Here is a 21,187-nt window from a genome sequence, read left to right as displayed (position 1 = left end):
TTCTGCCTCTTCAGACCCCCTTAAGACTTACATTTTTGGGATGGCTTAAAAGTTCACACTTCACACTATGAACAGAAGCTGCAAATCCAAATACTTGCAGCCTACAGAGTTCAAAATAATTGTATTCTACGCTGCAGAAAATTAAAAGTGAAAGTAATGATAATAAAATAGAGGTCATTTTATGAAATATAAACTGACTAAAAAGTACAAGTAAATCCTCCGAAACAGAACGGAAGGCGCAGTAACAAGATTAAAATGGTCAAGTTTCTTGAGCGACCAGAACAAATTCTACATCTTTACCCCGTCAGACCAATCAATACCAAAAATGGGTGAGATACATCCAAACATTATTTACAAAGTTCATTGTGAGGTCTCCTATGACTACTTGTGGATCTACATGCTATCCTGACTGTTATGGCTATCCTCATGATCAACGATATAACATTAATGTCTACTCAGCTGTTTATCTATCCTGATGATAAATCCAATGGTTTGCTGCTAATCAGCAGGCATGACTATATGCAAATTCCAAGCTACAACTAATTATGCACAGTATCAGGGCTTCAAGGAACAGCTCCTGTATGTTACAGTGATCCTTTTCCTACACACGTGCCTTCTCTGGAAGCCGAGAGAGTTCCTTATCAGCAAAATGAAGAAGCCTTCTAAGTCTTAAAACCATGTCACAATGGAATGGTAAAGCGGATCTCCTCTCCAAGTACGCTGGACTAACTGTCATCCACGATAAAGAATGAAGCTCGGCTGCTATTGATTCAAGAATCATGTGAGTCTCCACCTCAAAATCTTTAGCATCGGAGGTCATACCCCTTCCAACCTGCTTATTCACACCCTTAACTATCTTTTCTTGGTTGAAGTTATTACCTCCATAATAGTCAACCAAACTAACAGAAAGAATTGAAGGCCATTCTTCTTTTGACAAGCTCCTGTAGTCTTTCCTCATTGAAGGTACAGCCTTTGAAACCACAAAACCAGTAGAGAGTGGAATTGCAGACCCTTTGCTATGTAGAAGATGGGCAAGAGGAGGAGAATCAGCAGTGAGACATGTCGGGAGCTGAAGAATGGCAGGAGGCAGAAAGCGCATGCTTGGTGAAGGAATCAAAACATAGGATGCAGATGTAGAGCCTAGGGACTTGACAGGTGTATATCCTTCAAGATAGCCAGACTGGCTTGACGTGGTGCTAGCTTGACTAGTCCCTGCAACAAGAAAACTCTTATTTTAGACAGCAAGGGTAAAGAAACTGCTGCTAATAGATACAGGGCATGGATTTGAAATCTCTGTTTCATAGGATTTGCACAGGTAAAGCAGCACCCAACAGTGAATAGGCTAAAGGGAACAAGTATATCATAGACCAGCCATACTTACCCGCTTTGGATGGAGCTTTTAGCCACTGAGTTTTACTTCACCTTAAGTTCATAATATTATACTATTATTATGCGTGCACTTAGGTACATTTTTCTGATGCTTTGTGGTTTCCTCAAGGTCTTATGCTTTTCAGTTGTCAGGGTGGCATATTATTACCATGGCATAAGATGCAACAGAGATCTCAATGAAACTGAAATCTAGTACTTGTGGAAACCAAGGTGCCATATTCTCTTGCCATGGTTGCAGCAAATAGCTCTTTGAGCAATCTATCAATAGATTATCTCATGTTAGATTTGCTTGTCAGCTAATTCTTTTGAAATATGCAGCAAAGCTTGCGGACACATTATATAACAACCAAATACTACCAGTTGGGCAAACCATCGCGGTCAAAATAATAAGTGTACCACTGAAATGCCATGATATTCGAATTTCTACACAAGAAATGGTTCATCCATTGGAGGTTGCTGCATCAAGATGTGGCTAGTTGTCAAGAAAATGCGCAGTTCTACTAATATGATTATATCCTAGCTCAAACATTTCTACCAGATTTGACTATTTTGATAGCTTTTATCAGCATGCATGTTATTTCTCAGTTAGTTAATACATTTCCAATTAGAACTCATGCTAAGCATCAAGTTGTACAATTATTTCGAGGAATAATTACAGTGCCCTCCACTCACATTTTGTGTAATTACACTTAGCCCCTATGATTTGGGAAAGTACATCTACGTTTGTTTACATCTAACAAATTAATCCATCCACTAGTCAAAATTCATGAGTTTGCTGATATCAGCAAAAGATTGAATGAAAATCCATTTTCACTCATTGCATGTCAAACAATATTTTCTGACCAATCTACCTTTACATATCTTCACATATTGATGCAGGTAACGAGGTACATCTTGACGCTTACAAGGGTGATTTGGCCATAAAAGATTTGTATGATCTACAATAAGTCCACTAGTCAATCAAAGGTAACACATGGCTTTTCATTCTAAGTTTTTTGCTGTTGTCAGTAAATTCCATGATTTCAACAAACATTGCGTGTACTAGATTTTCACATACCACATGAGGTCTACATGTAATTATACCAAACCTCATGCAAGTGTGGCATAATTATACCTTATTTTAATTTACTATGTACTGGAATTTGCAAACTCTTTAGTTAATGGTCCACCATTTCCATTTGCTGTCACATTCATTCTATAGATGGAAAGATGTTGCAACTGTAGCCTATAAAACAATACAGACCCTGTAACATTTTGCTGATCAGTTGAGTAACATTACCCTTACTTTTCGCTTTACTGAAAGGATTGTTCTTTATTCTCAATTCTTGTACAGATTGCTCAAATAACAAGAATGTGTCACTATGGAAGAGTGTCTCACAGCATCTCTCACTACTTCATAGCTTTTTGGTATCATAGAGGCAGTAGAAAGCCAGGGGCCAAATTTAAGTTCTAACAACCAGCCATTCACAAAATCAGCAACATGCTCTGGTGTCTAGAAAGCCACCAAAAGATGAGATAAATATGCACAAAAAAGCAAGTGGCAATAAAAAAAACGCAATGAATCTGTTTTGAAGGTTTACATAGAAAATAAAGTTCAAGTCAGAGTAGATGATCCATACCAGGAAGTGTTGAATCTGCTTGAAAAACTAGTTGTAAGGAATGATCAATTGAAACTGAAACAAAACTGATGCTCTGCACCCACTGCAGTAAGCCCTTCGAATTGTCCAACACTGCATGCCCACCCATTAGCGGCTTCCTGGAGGAAGGTTGTGCAATGCCACCTTTCATGAATGCAGAAGCCTTAGGGTGAGAACTATACAATGGACTTGGTGAAGAAGGTAGTGCTCTCTCTTGCATTAAACTCATCTCCTGCTGCTGCAAAGAATTCCCATTGCTACTAGGAGATATTCCATCAGGGAAGGATCGCCGCAGCTGCAGTGACCACTTTTTCACATCGGAACCCCCAGCTGAATACAAAGCTTTCTGCCACTCTGCAGAAGGAAAATTTTCTTAAGATAGAAAACCAAATTGGCTTCTAACAGAAGTCTAGTTGCCCAACCATCATACCACTCAAAATTTCCTAAGATTCTTATGCAACTAGGATGGTAATATAAAAGCAACATATGAATTAAACCCAGACTCTATACATCAGCTTAGAGGGCATCGCCACAGTGCATGTGTTAACAACAATCACCCTAGACAAACTGAATACTGTGCTACCAACCAAAACATTTTAGTAAACTACATTATTCATGAAAGATGCAAATAATTCCTTCCTACTTATCTGATAAGTAGCAGCTGCAGTATTAAACCTATTAGCAACATGGCGCTATCAGGCCATATTATTAACTAGTCAGCAAAAGAAAATAGTTGGTGAAGTAAATGAAGTGCTAAATTCGATACCCTGGCACTCTAGCTCAAAGAAGCATCCAATTCGAGTAATCACAAGATCTCTGGGCTTGGCAATGCCAACATCAGGAGAACAAGCCTGAAGAATCTGGCACCCTTGTTGCAATATTTGGATAAAAAGGGATTGCAGACCCTTGGTGTCTTGCCGACTACTGATTCCTCCAAATGGGTAAACATAACTGTCTAGCAATTCTCCTCTTGAGTCTGTCCATATACACACCATCCAACGCCAATCTTCAGTCCAACCATAACAACAATGCAGACTTGGGAGTGTTTTTTGATGGCCAGATCCAAAACCATCTGAATCCAGGGAGTCAGGCTGGGAAACAGGCCCATTATCTCCACTTCCTGAAGAAGCAGAACTTTGCACAAAGCTGGTACTTGCACAATCATCTGACAGCAGCTTCGCTGAATCTACTATATTTCCCGAGAAGGGAGAGAGTCCACGCTCTAAGGAACCAGGTTCTGCAAGAATAAAAAGTGGCTCAAACAAACAACGAATTTCATCCAGAGGAAAGACATCTCCAGTTCTGTTGGCATCACATCCAAGTCCCCCACTTCTTGCTGTTTGCCAAGAGTTATCCCAAGCACCAGGTCTCAAGCTTGCGTCAAGTTCACTCTCTCTTTGAAGAGGAGGTCCTCCAATTCGAGGACCAACACAGTCCTTCCACATACCAGGAACCGGTGAAGCCATTTGCATCAAGGCGGAATGAGATCTTCCTGGCACAGCTAATGATGGTGTTGTCTCGCCTGAGGCTCCTCGGGAAATTCGTCTAGCTTTATTGTAAACAGTGAAAGCAATTTCCTTCAGGATGATGAGTTCATTTAGAGTGGGACTTGTAACCCTGAAAATGGCATCAACTGTCACTATCTGCAATACCAACTTTGGGATGCTAAATCCTGTAAGAGTCAAAACATTTGAAAATGACTCATCTACAGCTGCTGGGTAGCTCAAGGCTTTTGCTACTTGGTTATGCATCCCAGATCTCCTCTCTTTATCTGAAGATCGAATGACTGATCCAATAGCAATAGAAGATTCGACCACCGTCTGCAGAACAGCAAGAGGCTCCGGAAAGGGGCACACCACATAGACTACCTGATTCCATAAAAAGAAACAAACTTCAAAACCAACAGTCGATGGCAATACCAAGGATACACTGTGAAATTCAAAGAAGAGGAAGATTGAGGCAGCAAATGGATAGTACCATACAACAAGAACATTACATTTTGCACTTTCCAAAGTTACATTACCCTGATATATTAAAATCCTCAAACTTATATGGAAAGTAGAACTGTCAAAAGCTGAGCTTCTGAAATTTTATGATGATCAAGTGCTATGTATATTCATGTTTAAGAGCCAACATGTGAATACTACTTCAAGAACATTAAATCAAATATGACAAGAATAATAATGCAACACAGCAGAGTTAAAGATTTACATAATTGTGATCTTCTGCAAAGGCAAGTTGCAAATTAGTCAACAGTGTTACAAAGATATATCCTGATATCTATTTTTATGATAAAGTAACAAAAAGTAGGTCTCATTATAAAAACAGATTTTCATTTAGAATAATATCAGAAATAGTTGAACTCTCACATAATTATTAACATTTTTTATCTTACAGTATTACACAGAAAGAGCCCTGACAGTTATTAGGGTGAAGTACTGGGGTTAGTTGTGAACATAATTGTTAGAGAACAAACATCATGTGATAACAAAATCGCTATGCATAAAGACTTACAGTGCATGGTCCACCATTTCCTTCTTTGGCATTCACTGGCACAGATGATCCAAGTTTCAATGTTTTGAGAACCTTGGACAAAGTCTTTAGATAGCTGGTCAGATCCCAGCCATTCGAGAGGCAGAGAAAATAATCACTGATTGATCCCAATATAGATGCATTATTGGTCTCTATCTTCATTGATTGTGGGCAATCAAGAAGGACAAAGCCAGAAGGAGATATTTTCCCAGAATCTATCTCCATCTCATTTCCAAAACTTTGGGGTGCATGCGTTCCCAGCTTGCAGGTTTCATAAACTGAGACAGATAGGAGTCAGTAAATAATAGCAGACCACGAGACCACAAAAAACAATTGGAAGGAGATACGTTTTCAAGCTTCAATTACATGAATTTCCACAACATCTAGTATCAGATGAAATCTATGAACTGGGCAAGCTGATGTAAAAGCAAAAACTTGTGTGTAAAACCAAATTACGGTAAGCACTTCTTCATTATGGAACATAAAGCCAATGTCTACAAGTAACATCCTGATTACAAACCAGGGAGCCAAAACCACAAGATCAAATCTGTCCTAAAATAAAGTTTTGTCCCAGCATCATGTCAACAAAAATCTTAAACTGATTTGAGAAAGATTTCATAAACCCCTCACTTGAACGCAATCTATCAGCCAAAAGAAAAGCCTTGCAAATACAGAAAACAACTAGGACCTAAGATACTATATCAATACAAAAAGAAAAACAGCCCAAACAAACTAGGACCTAAGATAACACAGATAAGTTTCATTTCTACTCCAAATATACTGAGTAGCTTCTGATTAAGATGAGAATTCATACTGGGGAGCAGCAGAAATTTATTAGCTGAAGATAAATTAGAGAAGCCAAACAAAATTGTGAAATTGCTGAAAGCATATCAGATAGACATTTTATAACTTTCCAAGACTATCTCACAGAAATTACAATTAGAAAAATAAGAATCTCATATGATACTCAACGCTAACATAAAACTAATGGAAATTCAAAGAAATAATTATGTAAATTACATCACTAACCAGTTCCAAGTTGCAGAAAAAAATCAGTAGCAGCTGTGGTCAGTGGATCTATATTTGGACAGACAACATAGTAGCTCATCTACCACAGAAACAAGAAAATACATAAATCAGTCATATTATCAAAATTAAAATGGAACACATAAAAGAGCAGTTTACAGTAGCTCATCTACCAGAAAAACAAGAATAAGACGTAAACCATCATATTATCAGAATACTGCGTGGAAAGGTAAAGAGCATTCCACGCAGTAGCTTATCTATCGGAGAACCAAGAAAAGACATGAATCACTTATATTATCAAAATTAAATTGGAAAACATAAAAGAGCAGTTCTTAAGCCTTGAGAACACTGGAGAAGAGACAAGTGGAAGTAAGAAAGAAAGAAACTAGGTAGCTTAAAAGTTGACTACCAACAGTTAAACAAATCTTACATTTTTTGTGGTTGCATATGGTTCAAGAGGAGCCTTTTCCCAGACTTGTAAGGAACTAGCTGAGGTTTTGAGCCAATCATCTTGGTACCTATTGCAGAAAATAACTTATGCACATATTCTTGGCACATGAATGAAAATTTTCAACTTGCTGCCTAAGTCACAGCTAAAAACTAGGGCATCGTACATTACAACTACAATGATGCACATGGTGTGGAAAAACGTTATTAGTGCAGGAACTCACAATTTATATGTAAAAACATCTATGATATACAAAGCCCAAAAGATATAGCAGACTAAAATACCAAAACAATCAAGCACATAAATGTCATACCAGACAATGTCTGACTCCTTTTCCTATTGTTTGACTCCCCAGACTTAGAAACCAAATTCATCAACAAAGCTAAGCTATCAGACTAATCAGTATTTGCATAATCTCAGTAATCAGATATGATATGAAAGAAGAAAATTGAGGATTGCCTTCTTGGTTTCTAATAAAACATCAAGCTGCAAACAAAGATTTTCAGCAGAAAAAAACACCAAAATGGATCTGCATTGAGCTTCTTATAAAGTATAAGTTTTTGGCTGCATTGACAGACTATATTAAACTTCGCCGACCGAGAAAGATATTTTGATGCCAGAAGGCACTATTATCATAATGTTTTTCCTAAAAAGTAGTCTTCATTCTCTACCATATCATGGTCGTGAAGGGTCAAAGGAATTCATTTCAGAACTCAAAGACAAGTCTAGAAAAATCAAAGGGGAATGACACAGGCAACAGAAGAAAAGTGAAATGACCAATATCCAGGAATATTACTTGGCGAATACAAGATTTCATGAACTTAATTGAACGAATCCATGTTAAAGTATTCACCACTGACATGAATCTGAAATTTGCAAGTGGTTCCAACACAGAGCCATTTCCATATCTTCCAGGATTCAGATACTTTCAAGATTCTCCATGTAGAAGGCATTCTCCCATATTAAGTAATAGTTTTATTGATTTGATATGTCTACGGTTGGTTTTGATAGTAAATAGGTAGAGCATTCTACTAGGACTTAAGACTCTTGGAAGGGATACCAACCTCCCAGTATTTCAACATTAATCCATTAACCAAAATTTTCACTCAACTGTATCATGCTTGAGTTGTCTGCCAATATAATCCAAGGTCTGACCTCAACAAAATCTACATGACTGCAGGTTGTTCATCTTACCTTTCTTCAACGAACACTTAGAAGTTGATTATGAAACCAGAATCTAAAACAGGCAGAAGTTCATATCATGATTTTGTTGAATTATTAACTTATTGCACATCCATACCCAGTAATATAAATCCACAGTCATAAGCTCAAAGGTTGTCTCCACACAAGAAAGACAACGTCATCAACCATCTTTTGTTAAGAAGTTCACATATTCAATTGCTTAATAAAGATTTCTTGCTTCTGCCTCGAGAAGACTAATTGTCTCCTTTAGTACTCCATCTTGTGACTCAATTCTCTTTTTATCAAACCAAAGCACACGGAGTTCGTCACGTCTGCCATAAAAATAACAAGGAAATCATGCATACCCAACAAGTATGGAAGGAAATGGAACAACGGAAAGTGTGGGCCGAAACCGTGAGCAATGTTGCTGATCCAACTCCGATAGAGAAGTACCAGCGTCATCCCCTCTGGTGCCATCAGCTGTAACGGGGAATTGCATTATTATCCAACAGGTAATATAAGGTCAAAAAATCCTCGGACTGTAAATCTAATCATGACCATACCTTTCAGGCAAGACACTCCACCAGCAGAGGACAAAGATGGACTCATGGGCTCTCCAACTGATAGGGTTACCGTACTAGAAGAATCGCGACATTCACTTGCACTTGCAGTAGATTCCGCGGAAAATCCATCGCAAGTCATTCCTTCAGTGGATGGGCTACGGCCCCTACACCAATCAGTAACAGATAGAGGACCATCCACACTACTAAATGCAGATTTCAGGGCTGCTTTTATGTCTGATTGAAGCAAACTAATTGTCAAAGACGCCTGAACCTGAAAATATAATAGATTTTGTAAGAATCATTTATTGTCTCAATAACTGCTATGACATTCTAACAACTTTGATATAAATGGCAGGATAGGAGTTGTACTTTAGCAGTCATCACGCCAAGTTGCTATTCTTGCACGAAGACAATGAAATTAATAAGAATAACCGGAGCATATATCAGAATCAACAGGAGTTCTGACCCCACCCACTCTGAGAGAAAAATGCACACATGCTCATGCATATATAGAAACGTGGTAAGAAATACACAATTCATGATATGGACTAAGTATTCACAAGGAATGTCAACAAAAAGGCAAACAAGGCAAAAAGGACAGCTGAAAAGAAAAGAAAATGGTGAATCGTTTTTTCCTGAGTGAATTAACTTCTCAATGTCAATCTATTAACCTCCGGAAACAAAATAAAGCCATTGATTACAGAATCTTACATCAACTGTTAGTGGATCAACAAGCTCCATGCCAGCAATATCGAGGGAATGACAAGAAGCCAAAAGTCCCCCGCAACCAGCATGTACCATAGAGGGTCCACAGGAAAATCCACGCCTCCACTGCTCTTGAAGTGCAAGCCAGCCATAAGGACCATCACCACAATCAGCATCCAGAGCCACATCGACAAATGAAGTTGCCTGTTGGACAAGTAATGCAATGCCATCAAGAAGTTCCTGAAGCGGTTGTCGTCCATAAGAAAGCATGCTTTCTTCGATGAACGAATTATGTTGTATGGATGGACAAACTTCCATACTTGGGGCACTTGTTTTAGCAACTTTAGGAAGTCCAACAGGCCGCCAGACACCAACAGGCGCACTCAAGGGCCCATCTAGTATTCCTCCATCTATATCACCAGCCAGCCTTACTGGTATGATTTCTTTCTTTTTCACCTCAGATTTGATTGAAATATTGTCTATCATGGTGCTAGAATCAACATGGGCCTGATTAGGGGTGCTATTTCCGGATAACCCACTCAGGCCTGCAGGTGATGGGCTGTTAGAAGACAACAGTGTGTGTCGGAGCCTACACATGGAAGTCTGGGACATGAGGCATTCAATTTCTGTGGCAAGGACGGTCCTTGAAGTGGGAAGAAAATTATCTTCTCTGACTGAGCCTTCACTGGCTTTACTTGAGACATGATCCACATTTGTTTGACTAAAAAAAGAAAATTGAGAAGATGCCACTCCAACCTCACCTTTAGGAAAGCTGTTGTTACTTCCAGCAATGTGCTGTCTTCCTCTTTCAACATGAGTGTAATATTTCTTTGATCTCAAAACAGAACTAGAGTCATTCCTTTCTGCACATGCTTTCATACTAGCAGGCAATATGGACTTCTCATCAGATCCATCACAGCAAGGAGACGAAGGTGGTGTTGCAGAGTATACATAATTGTTTGAGCTGGAAGCAGAATCCACTTTGCCAGATTTTGGGACATACGGGCTTCGGAAAATGACTGAGGATATCTCACTCTTAGGGGTTTCCACACCACCATATTCTGGAGCAAATGTCATGAGTGCTTCAGCCTTCACAACATGATCAAACTCGCCACTAAATGATGGCAGAGTGCTGGTAACTTGACCAGAAGTTGAGCTCTTTGTGGCTTCTTGACTTTTGCTTGCTAAATCTTCCATAGAAGTAGGGGCTTGGAGGTGGCTAAAACTATCAAAGGTTGGAAAACTGACAGGCAAAAGCATCTCCCCTGACACATCCATCACAGAATTACTGGGGCTGCTAACCAACTCTCCACCCTCAGGTAGAGGAAACATGAGAGCTTGAGACTCAGCACTGCCTGGAGGCTTCACCATATAACAATGAAAAAACCAGTTTCAATCCAAACATAATAGGCCATGAAAAATTATAATGTAATAATTTCAAGGCAGCAGTGTACTAGAAAAAACAATGAACTAATAATGGTTATGACTATAAATGTAAAGAAACAAAAAAAAACTGCTAGCTAAAAGAATGGTATCAGAAGAGTACAAAACTTTCTTTCCACAAATCCATAAAATAAAGCTTGACTTGTTCTTATTTCAAAAAGTTGGACTGTCACATCTGTTAATAGCCCAAGAGGCGCTAATTATTTTTGCAAATGACAAACAAGATACTGAAAGTGCATGACCATATGAATCTTGCTAATAAATGAGACAGAATATACCTTGACCGTCCAAACATTCAATCAAGAAGTTCCAATTCTTCCTCCACCCTTTTGGTTTTTCATTGTGCGGACTCGTCTATTTTGCTCACTATAATTGACCTTCAACTAAACTTTGAAATTTTCATTCAGAAATCCAAATTAAGACTACTGACAGTTTAAGACGCTCTTACATCCTCAAATTTTTACTCACTGAAAAATGAGTATATAAGCAAGCAGTTCTTTTCTTATAAAAGCTGCCACTCAGCAGTTGGTACATATGGGACTTTTTTACGCAGAAGGAACTTGGGGTGACAGTATGCAGAAACAGTTAAGCTGCAGAAGGTCAAATAGGTGGTTTCACCTTTTCCATCTAAGTGTGAACAAGTTCATGACAAATCAATTAGGATGCATTCCTGTGACCTCTTCTGTGATCATTTCAGTGGTCAAGAGATCATTTCAATTTGTCTCCTCTCTTCATTAACATTTGCCCAGCAATTCTATGAAGAAGTTCTCGATTTTTCAAAGCAAAAGTCCATAACCAAGATTGGGCACAAACCATACGAAATTCTCAAGCTTAAAAGCTAGCAAGTTAACAACTAATAGAGATACTAGACCATTCACTCTACAATATTAAAGATATGTGAGATCATTATGTGCTAATAAGGGGATAAAAGATAAGAATTACCTCTCCGAAAGGCAAAGCATCATTCTCGAAGAAGTCACCAAAATCACCAAACTCTGACAGCAGTGCTTGAATATCCATTCCTATGCCTCTATCATCATCATCCCAACCCCATTGGGACCCAACTTGCTCAGTTCCAACCCCAGTAATGGACACGTTGTTCACTTCCATGGTACCATAATCACTCATCGAAGGATTTAAAACCATGCCTGCCTGGCCGAATGATTCTGATGTCCCAGTTCGTGGCCTTTTAGAACCCTGAGCAAGAAAAAAAAATAATAGTGTCCAAGTCTCCAAAATACGAAATGTCACAAAATCAAACTGAAAGGTACTAACTACAGTTCCTGCAATAAGGAAAAAGCTACAATTCCTGCATTCTGAGATATCTACTTCAGGTTAACATTATGGTCGGCATATATGCGACAAAATGAACATAACCAAGCAGCTACCAACTCCAGAAGAAGACAGGAAGAAAAATACATTCCAAGAAAGGAGAAAAGAAATAGAATCCAAGTCTCATGAACCATATATCAGGGCCCTAAACTCTTTTCTATGCTATGATGTGTATTCGACTAGATTTCTGCTTTGCACTTGTTATGGTGAGTAGATATTGAAGTCGTCTATTGAGAAAGAAATCAACAAACACTTAGGTATGTAAAGGGCCTATGATCTCTGCTACTGTTGCCACCGAGGTAAGCTAACTTGACCAAATATAATAATGTTGATGCAGCAAGCTCAAATTCGTTTCGAGATATATATTAATGTTAGGAGTTGCTATAACCAGTGCAGCAAGAAGTAGCTTAGTACTTATTGCCCACAATGGAAATAGAGTATTGCTTGAACATCAGCAGTCCAAGTGGCTTCTCATGCATTATGATCAACATCCATGAGGCTGTTGCATTGTTTGTAATGCAAAAATACAGCCATTTGGCACATAACCACCCCAAGTTCCATGGAGAATCCAACATGCATGTATTACAAAATATCACTTGCATATAGCACTGGGTCAAGTTGTTCTATAGACACTTGTTGAAATCAATATAACGCACCCCAGAGCATGTTAATAGTTTCAAATTATATTGTAGTTTATTAGTTATCTATTAGGAGATTTTTTCATTTTCCAATTATTTGGTATGTTGTGTCTATCGCACATCATGACAACAAAGTAGCATACACTATGACAAGAAATATTGTTAAACATAATATTTTACCCCCTTAAGAATTCTGCAAGGAGAAGATAGCAAATTACAACACCCTTGTCTAAGTTACTCAGTCTCTTATCTACTAGATAATAACATTGAAAATATCACCTATAAGATGTACTCCGAGGCTTATTTCTTTCTATTGCTATTGGTCTAGAGGGTACTAGTTGCTAAATTCCAAGTCCTCTTAGGCTTAAGCTACAAAGATGGTATTCAAGGCCCCAGTACGTGTAGCAATGCAAATCAGACTGAATATTTTGTGCATGGCTAATGAAAGAAGTTCCGGCAGCATTTTAGAAATGTTAGGTACAGCTTGATCAAGGCAACAACTCAAATCATTCTTCTTTAAGTACGACGAGTTTACGTCCATGAAGGGACAAAGTTAAACCACAATCCAAAAGAAAAAACAAAAGGAAGAAAATAGTAACTAAATTAACCATCTACATGCACTAACATAAAAATCTTGAATAATGAAAACAAACATTCTTGCACTTTTCCATTTCCTTAAAATCATAAAAGAGTTACCAACTGGAGGCCATCGTTCTGCATGTGGCCCAACGAAGACAAACCAGACTGTCTGGACATTAAAGAATCTGCATCTGCCTCAGGATCACCTGCTCCCAGGGTCTTGGGCTCACTGTCGCTTGAGGAACTACTTATGCTGCAGTTGCTGCTACTATTACTGTTACTACTGCTACGATTACCATGCTGAGAGCGAGTTCCACTAGGTTCAAGAGAAGATTCACCCCTTGAATCTACCTTATCATTGCTGTCAAAACCAAAACTAAGTGATAGCACAAACTCAGGGATGGATCTAAAGCGAAGAGTATGAAAATTGGGAAATAGATAAATGGGAAATTTGTGATCTAACCAATGCATAAAAAGTGATGACCCCGACAATGCCGGACCAACCCAGTTTTGCAGCCAGAATCTGAAGATTAGATATATGTGTTAGTTGACTGTTGAAACAAGTATCCACGACAGTGGACAAACAGGACCAACTTTAACCATTTTATATAAATATAATTAACTCATTTCTAGGCAGATAACATATAAAATTTTGATCCTTAGCAAGTAGCAACCATCAAGCCATTAGCATGTCTTATATTCAGATAAAGTTTATTTAGTCATATCCTAGTATGGCGCATTAAATCAGTAGGTAAATACTTTCCCATTGTTAAAATGGAGGAGTGTCATGACAACTAACCACGCAGTATCTCAACACACTGACACAGTAGACGTCTTAGAATTAATAAAGTAGCTCAACACATCAAATCAACCTGAAACCGATTTCAAAGTTAAGTTTCCATCTTCCACCTAGTTGTCTTCTCACTCGTTTGCGCTTGCACCAACAGCCCCCACACCGCCCACCAATCAAAAAGACAGAAAAGTAAGATGTGCTGAGAGTTCCCTAGGACATGTGCTTTAATCCTCCTTGCTAACAAAACCTACTCATGACTTTCCAATTTCCAATTACTGAGGTGGTCATGATCAACAAATTAGCATGATACTATTACACGATATATGGGAAAAACCACGAAATGCCACTCATTAATCAAAGATCATACAATCAGGATTTGCATTATTTCATGAGAGATAGTAATACCTCTTCAGAGACGATCTGGCAAAAGATGTTTGCATAACTGGAACGAGTACAGCCTCAGCTGGATAAACAAACATTTTGTCACAGACTAGGTGCTTGTCTGAAAACCACCTCTGAGTACCTCTTCCGATAGCTGGGGACTCCGTACCATGTGTATGAGACAAGTTAGTGTGTGAGTTTACGTTTTTTACCACCTTGTCATGGCAACCAAGGGTCACTTCAACATAGCAGTTTTGTCCCCTCAGTTGACCAGGTAACCCAGAACCTTGAGCAACAAGGTAGGGAAGACCTACAATTCCATTTGAACCTCTAAACTTCCCGGTGCTGTTCCAATACATAAGAAAAAAGAATAAAGAAAAAGCCAACCCAGAATAAAACTTGAAATTGACAGTACACCACTTACCAAATAAATACTAACATTGGGTGAAAGAAAAGCTAAAATGCCATTGAGCAGGAATATGAATGAAATAGGTGCAAATTGAAAACTAATAATGAACAAGAGAATGCTGTCAAAGAATAGTTCATCTCACCTCAGATATACTTGCTTCACAAGATCACCAGGACAACATCCAGTGAGTTTCCCACGCATTCCATGAGGGGAGACAACAACTGCATAAACATGCATCACAAGAGTCTGAGGGACTAAGTAGATCACTTTCAATCTGTTAAGACAATATTAGCCTTACATATTTCAAAGTGCATAAATAACTATAACAACAGTCCATTTTATCCTACATGATGCTAGAGCTCTTTAAAACTGTCGAGGGCGGCAGGAGTGAGACTGAGAATTTCACAATAAGATGCGAAAGCTAGAGGGAGCTAGAAATTTTAGATTGTTAACTGATGAAGATAATGAAACAAATGATGGTACAAAATTAGTTTATGAAAGGAGCAGCTGCATTGTAAAAGCATTTCTTCATTTGGCATCACACGACAAATATAAGGCATATTTGTAGTACAGAACTCAGCTCATATTTCTATTTTCTTTAATTCCAACACAAGGACATAATAAGACATCACTCATGCAAGTTGATATCACTATAAAAACCAGATATTTCTAACAGAAAACACACCTGAAATTCGGTCAGTGGAACGCCTACAAGAACTGCTGAGGAATGGTTCGATGTCACCACTTGAAAGTGCTCTAACATGCCTAAAAGTGAGCAAAAACAAACATGGACTAGAGGTCTGAAGCAAAGCTGAAAAGTATAGCAGCTTTTCAAAGCTAATAAAAGGTACAAATAGAATAAAAAGTTTGAGAGTGGGAAAAAAGGAACTAACTTGGCAGATACAATAACATGAACAAATATTGCCTCTTCTGTTGCAGCAAAAATAAACTCAGCCACAGGTTGACCCCTCCTACAAAGCACCAAGACAACTTCTTGAGAAAAGGCTTTAGACATTAAACCTGTCTCACAACTTCTCAAAGGCAATGAGTTCATGGCTCAGAAAAGAATGCATTTCCTAGATGCAAGGATTAAAGTGCAAAAATGGAAATTAGAATCTCGCTCAGACGTTATTAAATTGAGTGAGTTTTACGACCAGCAATGATCTAGGTTAGAATTGCAACCCAATGTGGAATAAAGCCCCAGCAGAATTCATTTCATCTCTTAAGTAAATCTCAAGAATAAATTTCCCAAGCCAAAGAGTTAATTTAGAGGCTTTATATGCTCCTCCTTTTTCATGTCACATTGAACACTTGGGAAACTAGCATAACTTAGTTATAGTTTCCAAGACAGGGCCTTTGTTTCAGAATATTCCCACTATAGCCTCTGTTTATGACCCATAGACTGTCATTTCTATGATCATTAGACGAAATCATGTTACTCGAAGTCAAACAATGAAGACAAAGTTCTAAATAAATAAATAGCATCAAGCCAAGCATGGAAACGGAAAGTTGATTACTGTCAACAACTCACATTGTATGATTAACCAGGTAGTATTTCCGATTTTATGCTATGACTTTTCAAGAATAGCCAAGAAATTGAACCATTATGAGCTCACAAAATTTCACAGAGCTACAATATTGGATTCAACTTTTCTCAGTCCTTTGGCACAAGACCCTGACAGTTCTTTTTTATTAGACAAACTCAAAAACATCAAAACAATTATTAGCATCATTTTAGACAAATTCACTATAAAACAACAAGATAAGATTCAGGGAATAGCTAGTGAGCAACATCATGACTAGAATTTCACCTAGGCAAATGCTTCACTAAAAATACAGACAGAATGAGATATATCATAATTCAGCTGCAGGTCTGATATGCAAGGTATTAAATATAAGAAAGCTCCAGAACTTCTCATAAGTTTCTTATGATAGCGAATATCATGTAATATTCAAATAACAATTTTCAACATTCAGACACATTGAAAACCCACGATGATTATCAATAACCAACCTGAACAGTTCTTCGTTCTGTGTAAATGGATGATATTTTGAAAATGCATCTCCAAATCGTACATATGAAAGCCCTCTGAGAGCTCTGTCAAATGGAATATAAGAATTGTCAATTAATGATTATGCATGTCAGTCAATCACAAGAAAGACAAGGCATAACCTTTCTATACAGTTTCTCAGAGCCTGTGACAGCGCAGCTGCAACTTCTTCTGAATCACCAGGAGCCACCCAAAGTCCAGATGCAAGAACTTCAATGCAAATTACAAAAGTTAACACCACCAATCAAATCGACCATCATATGATATGATTGAAGGAGCAAAGAAAGTAAAGCAATAGGGCAGAAGTGAAATAGTTTACTGAAATACAATATACCTCTCAATCTAGCAACACAAGGTTGTGCCTTCTCAACTATAGAGGAATGCTGCCCCGGGAGAAAAAGCCAAAGCTTGATCTTTTCATCTGTGGAATAAAACGAGCAGGGAGCAATTAGAAACACACAGATGTTGTTGTCTCGTCCATAAGTGCCACTTAGAATGTTTACCAGGATTATGCAAACCCTGGGAAGGGTCCCAGGGTCCTACGAAAGAATTTGTCCATGTGCTGAGAAACCCTTCCTTCTGCAGTTGCACATGTGCTGAAAGCACCGCCAGTGTTGCTGCATCTTTCTGGTCGACTTTCACACTTCACATATATCAAGCACAAAGGAATTAGTACATATCTAAACTCAACTAGTATATCCAACTAATCAACCAGAAAAAGGAATGGGAAAAAACACATATACAACAAGAACAAATATGAAAATCATACAAGCTAGTTCGGGTTATAAAATAAATTAAAGATATAAATCACCAATCTGAAAGTATAAATAATTCCCTAAAGCATGAGATAGTTTACATAACCATGATCCATTGACTTTAGTTATTCAATACACAGTTGCTTGGGGCATTAAAAAACTAAATTGTGTGACATGACCACTTTAATTAATCAAGCTAATCTGTTTACTCAATTATCTTTCAAAACATTCCTTTCAAATAATTCAATATATAATAATAACAAATGCTTCAAGACCACACCTCTTATCAGGCAGCGTATTGAAATCAAATTCATGAGGAAGAAACTGAAACCATGATATCTGATGCAAACCACCCTGGAAAAATATTGAACAAGATTATTTACATGACCTGATGAAAATAAGAAACAAAATACCAATACCACAAAGTCTGCAATGTAGAAGAAATCATATAAAGCAATATCATCAGTAATGAGAATGAAAATAGGAATACCCTTTACATAGCCTGCTGCGCAAAAAGTTCAGCAAAGGCAGGCAGTGATGGTTAAGCCAAAACAAGTGATTGGAAAGGACCAAAAGGTCCTATGATTCTTCTGCAACTAAATCAGATTGCATAAAGAAGAAAGGTTAATTTATGCGCCACCCTAGAGCCACAGGCATAAGTTCCCAGGTAGTGGAGAACCAACCACAGTAGGTGAGTAAGTTTTTACCTACTTATTAATGCTGTCAAGTCTATCCCATACATACAGAGAAGATAAGGAAATGATTGCATATCAGATACCATAAGTAGTGGTGTTAACTTCTTTAGTTCAACCAGATTGTTTTGAGAAGTAATACTTTTAATTGATATGTGTTGAAAATATGAAAGAAATTTATCACTATTCTGAAGCTTAGGATAATTGGCATAATTTACTTGTACATAAATGGCTTGTCCCCAGCAGACCAAATAAGTTTATCGCAATCCTTTTTAAAATTGAAGCTGCAGTTATGGACATGCTTACAGATTACTGGAGCTTCTAACTTCGGGCTAGAGTGCAAACCAGCACGTCCAAATAGGTAAGTTGACTCAGATGTGTTAGTGTGTGGTGATCCACATAATGCATGGATCCATCTATATGGCACGAAACTATCCTTTCGAATGGGATTTCCGTTCAAAGGCGCTGCAGTTGGTAACATTCCAGTGGTGCAGTGGGATTATTGTGCAAGAAAATTACCAAGCAAAACAAGCCATAACTAGATTGATGTTGCATATGCCACTATTAAAAATCAAGTTAGACTTATTCTACAACTAAATATAATGCAAGAACTTACAATCTTGAAGATATTTGTCCACATCCGTAATTTGCCTCACCGTTCAGGCAAAATTTCTTCAGCCTCCACCGAACTTAACAAACTTAACAACGCATGTCAAATACCTCTTCACTTAAAAGCTGGGCACACGCCAACTAATAAACTGAACATCAAGAAGTGGTCAGCATATCAGTAATTCATTTTCAGAAACACTCAATTAAGGGGAGAATAAACAATAATTCGTGAAAAAAAAATTACTTACAAACCCTTATAATCCATCACGCAAGCTACCAGTAGATTTTTTTCCCCCTCTTTTCTGAATAGTTTGCAGAAAAGTTAGTAGGAGAGCAAAGCGGCCCGATCTGACAAACAAGAAAATCCCCGTCAAGGAGAGCAAATGTAAGCACGCCTTAATGCTAATTATAAACAGAAACCGTATCAATTTCCTCAATAAGAAAAATAACAAACAAAAAAAGCTCTGAAGGGCGGAAGACAGTCACCGTTGCGCCGCGGCGGAAATCTGTGGAGCCCACGGCCGGAACTGGAAAAAACGATTGTTGCGTGTGGGAGCGGGCGTTACTGTGTGAGAATTTAGGGAGTGACAGTCTGAGCACGGGAGCGTCCAAAAATCGCGGTGGTGGGAGCGCTTTTCTTATTTTCTTCCACCCGAAAAAATAGATAGATTCCTTCTTTATTCTTCGGAGAGGTCATAAAAGTTAACTTGAGAAATAAGATTGTGTCTGATGTAAAAAGTAAATTTATACAACCTGTGAGTTTTTTTGCAACGGTAAACTTTTGAACAATAATAATAATAATAATTAAAAATGATGTTATCAAGTATATGTAATGGGATATAAATAAAAAATTACATCCAACGAAAGTTAGGGCCCAATATAATAAAAATAAATAAATAGACACATCTAATGAAAAATAAAATAGTTGTATATATTTCACTATGTATTTAGAGTGTGTTTCTTAAAATTGGACCCTTAAGATTGTTTAGTTGTATCTTAATTTATCTGTTTGAATTTTATTTTAAAACAAAAAAATCAATGGCTTTGTTTGGATTTGTATTCTCGCGTTTTTCGAAAAAAGATAAAACACACTCAATGTTTGTTTTTGTATTTTTACACATTATTTGCGTGCTTTTCTGTTTTTCAACTTTCTATATATATACATTATATAAAACAGACATGATTTGACAATAAATAATAATTTTTGTCTTTAAAAGATACAACATTAAACATAAAATATTTATATATATATACATATTTATATAGAAAAATAATGATTTGACAATAAATAGTTATTTTTGTCTCTAAAATCCCAACATCATACTTACACCGCTTATTTTTAAATATTTTAAATTACCCCAAAATACAAATCTAAACATATCATCTATTTTCAACACACACTTATTTATCTTTATTTTTCTCTCTCTATTTTCAAAACACAAAACAAAACAACTAAAACACAAATCCAAACACAATGAATATTGTTCTAATTATTTTTCTTTCCTTTGGATTGGGGGGAAAAAATTGGTCAGATCTAAAACAAATAATTGTAGATTCAATAAATCATATGAATCACTGATGATTATGTATAACTACACAACAATTACAATAATCACCACTAGAATGGTTATAATCAATAGTGAATCAGTTAAAATATTTTGTTGACCGACGAATTATTATTTATTGTGATTGCAGTTATGTTATAAGTGTTGCTTCTCTAAAATAGTTAGACCCAATAACAAGTTTGACCTAATAATAAAACGTTCCATTCTATTTTAACTTTTGCTGTATAAAAGGTTGTTTAATCAAATACCATTCATGCATTAGTTCAAATTAGGGAAATAACATTTTTTTTATCTCATAAGTTAATTCTATTTCACTTTTAATACTATTCATTACGATATTAATACTTTTAGTCCCGTAACTTATAAAATTAGTATTTTTGGTCTTCATCATTTTTTTAATCTACAATTTAAAGGTGAGCATGTGTCTAGTATGTGATCAAATTAAGTATTTTTTGCTA

At 37.3% G+C, this 21,187-nt stretch overlaps 1 protein-coding gene across 3 annotated transcripts; it reads right to left on the bottom strand.

Annotated features, from left to right (window-relative positions):
- Positions 1 to 157: 157 nt before the first annotated feature.
- GCT (RNA polymerase II transcription mediator) lies at positions 158 to 19,849 on the bottom strand. Of its 3 annotated transcripts, none has more exons than XM_088883870.1 (24): positions 19,651 to 19,849; positions 19,413 to 19,512; positions 19,172 to 19,313; positions 18,144 to 18,217; positions 17,612 to 17,751; positions 17,443 to 17,529; positions 17,231 to 17,318; positions 17,072 to 17,155; positions 15,951 to 16,028; positions 15,743 to 15,822; positions 15,200 to 15,278; positions 14,673 to 14,993; positions 13,938 to 13,997; positions 13,592 to 13,850; positions 11,868 to 12,122; positions 9,489 to 10,844; positions 8,778 to 9,048; positions 8,580 to 8,694; positions 7,015 to 7,102; positions 6,588 to 6,666; positions 5,541 to 5,836; positions 3,793 to 4,894; positions 3,009 to 3,380; positions 158 to 1,212 (listed from the first exon to the last, which is right to left on the bottom strand). In XM_088883870.1, exons 3-24 carry the CDS (start codon positions 19,193 to 19,195, stop codon positions 602 to 604), a joined length of 5,919 nt encoding a protein of 1,972 aa, XP_088739996.1. In that variant the 5' UTR covers positions 19,196 to 19,313; positions 19,413 to 19,512; positions 19,651 to 19,849; the 3' UTR covers positions 158 to 601. The 3 variants fall into 3 exon arrangements, with proteins under 3 accessions (XP_088739996.1, XP_011088350.1, XP_088739997.1); XM_011090048.3 differs by having other exon boundaries at positions 13,592 to 13,835; XM_088883871.1 differs by having other exon boundaries at positions 19,417 to 19,512.
- Between the last annotated feature and the right edge of the window lie 1,338 nt (positions 19,850 to 21,187).

This window comes from Sesamum indicum, linkage group LG8, assembly GCF_026168435.1.
Source record: "Sesamum indicum cultivar Baizhima isolate 11 linkage group LG8, ASM2616843v1, whole genome shotgun sequence".
In the NCBI taxonomy this organism is placed as follows: Eukaryota; Viridiplantae; Streptophyta; class Magnoliopsida; order Lamiales; family Pedaliaceae; genus Sesamum; species Sesamum indicum.
The sequence above is the reverse complement of the archived record's forward strand: the minus strand, read 5'-3'. Positions and strand labels throughout refer to the sequence as shown.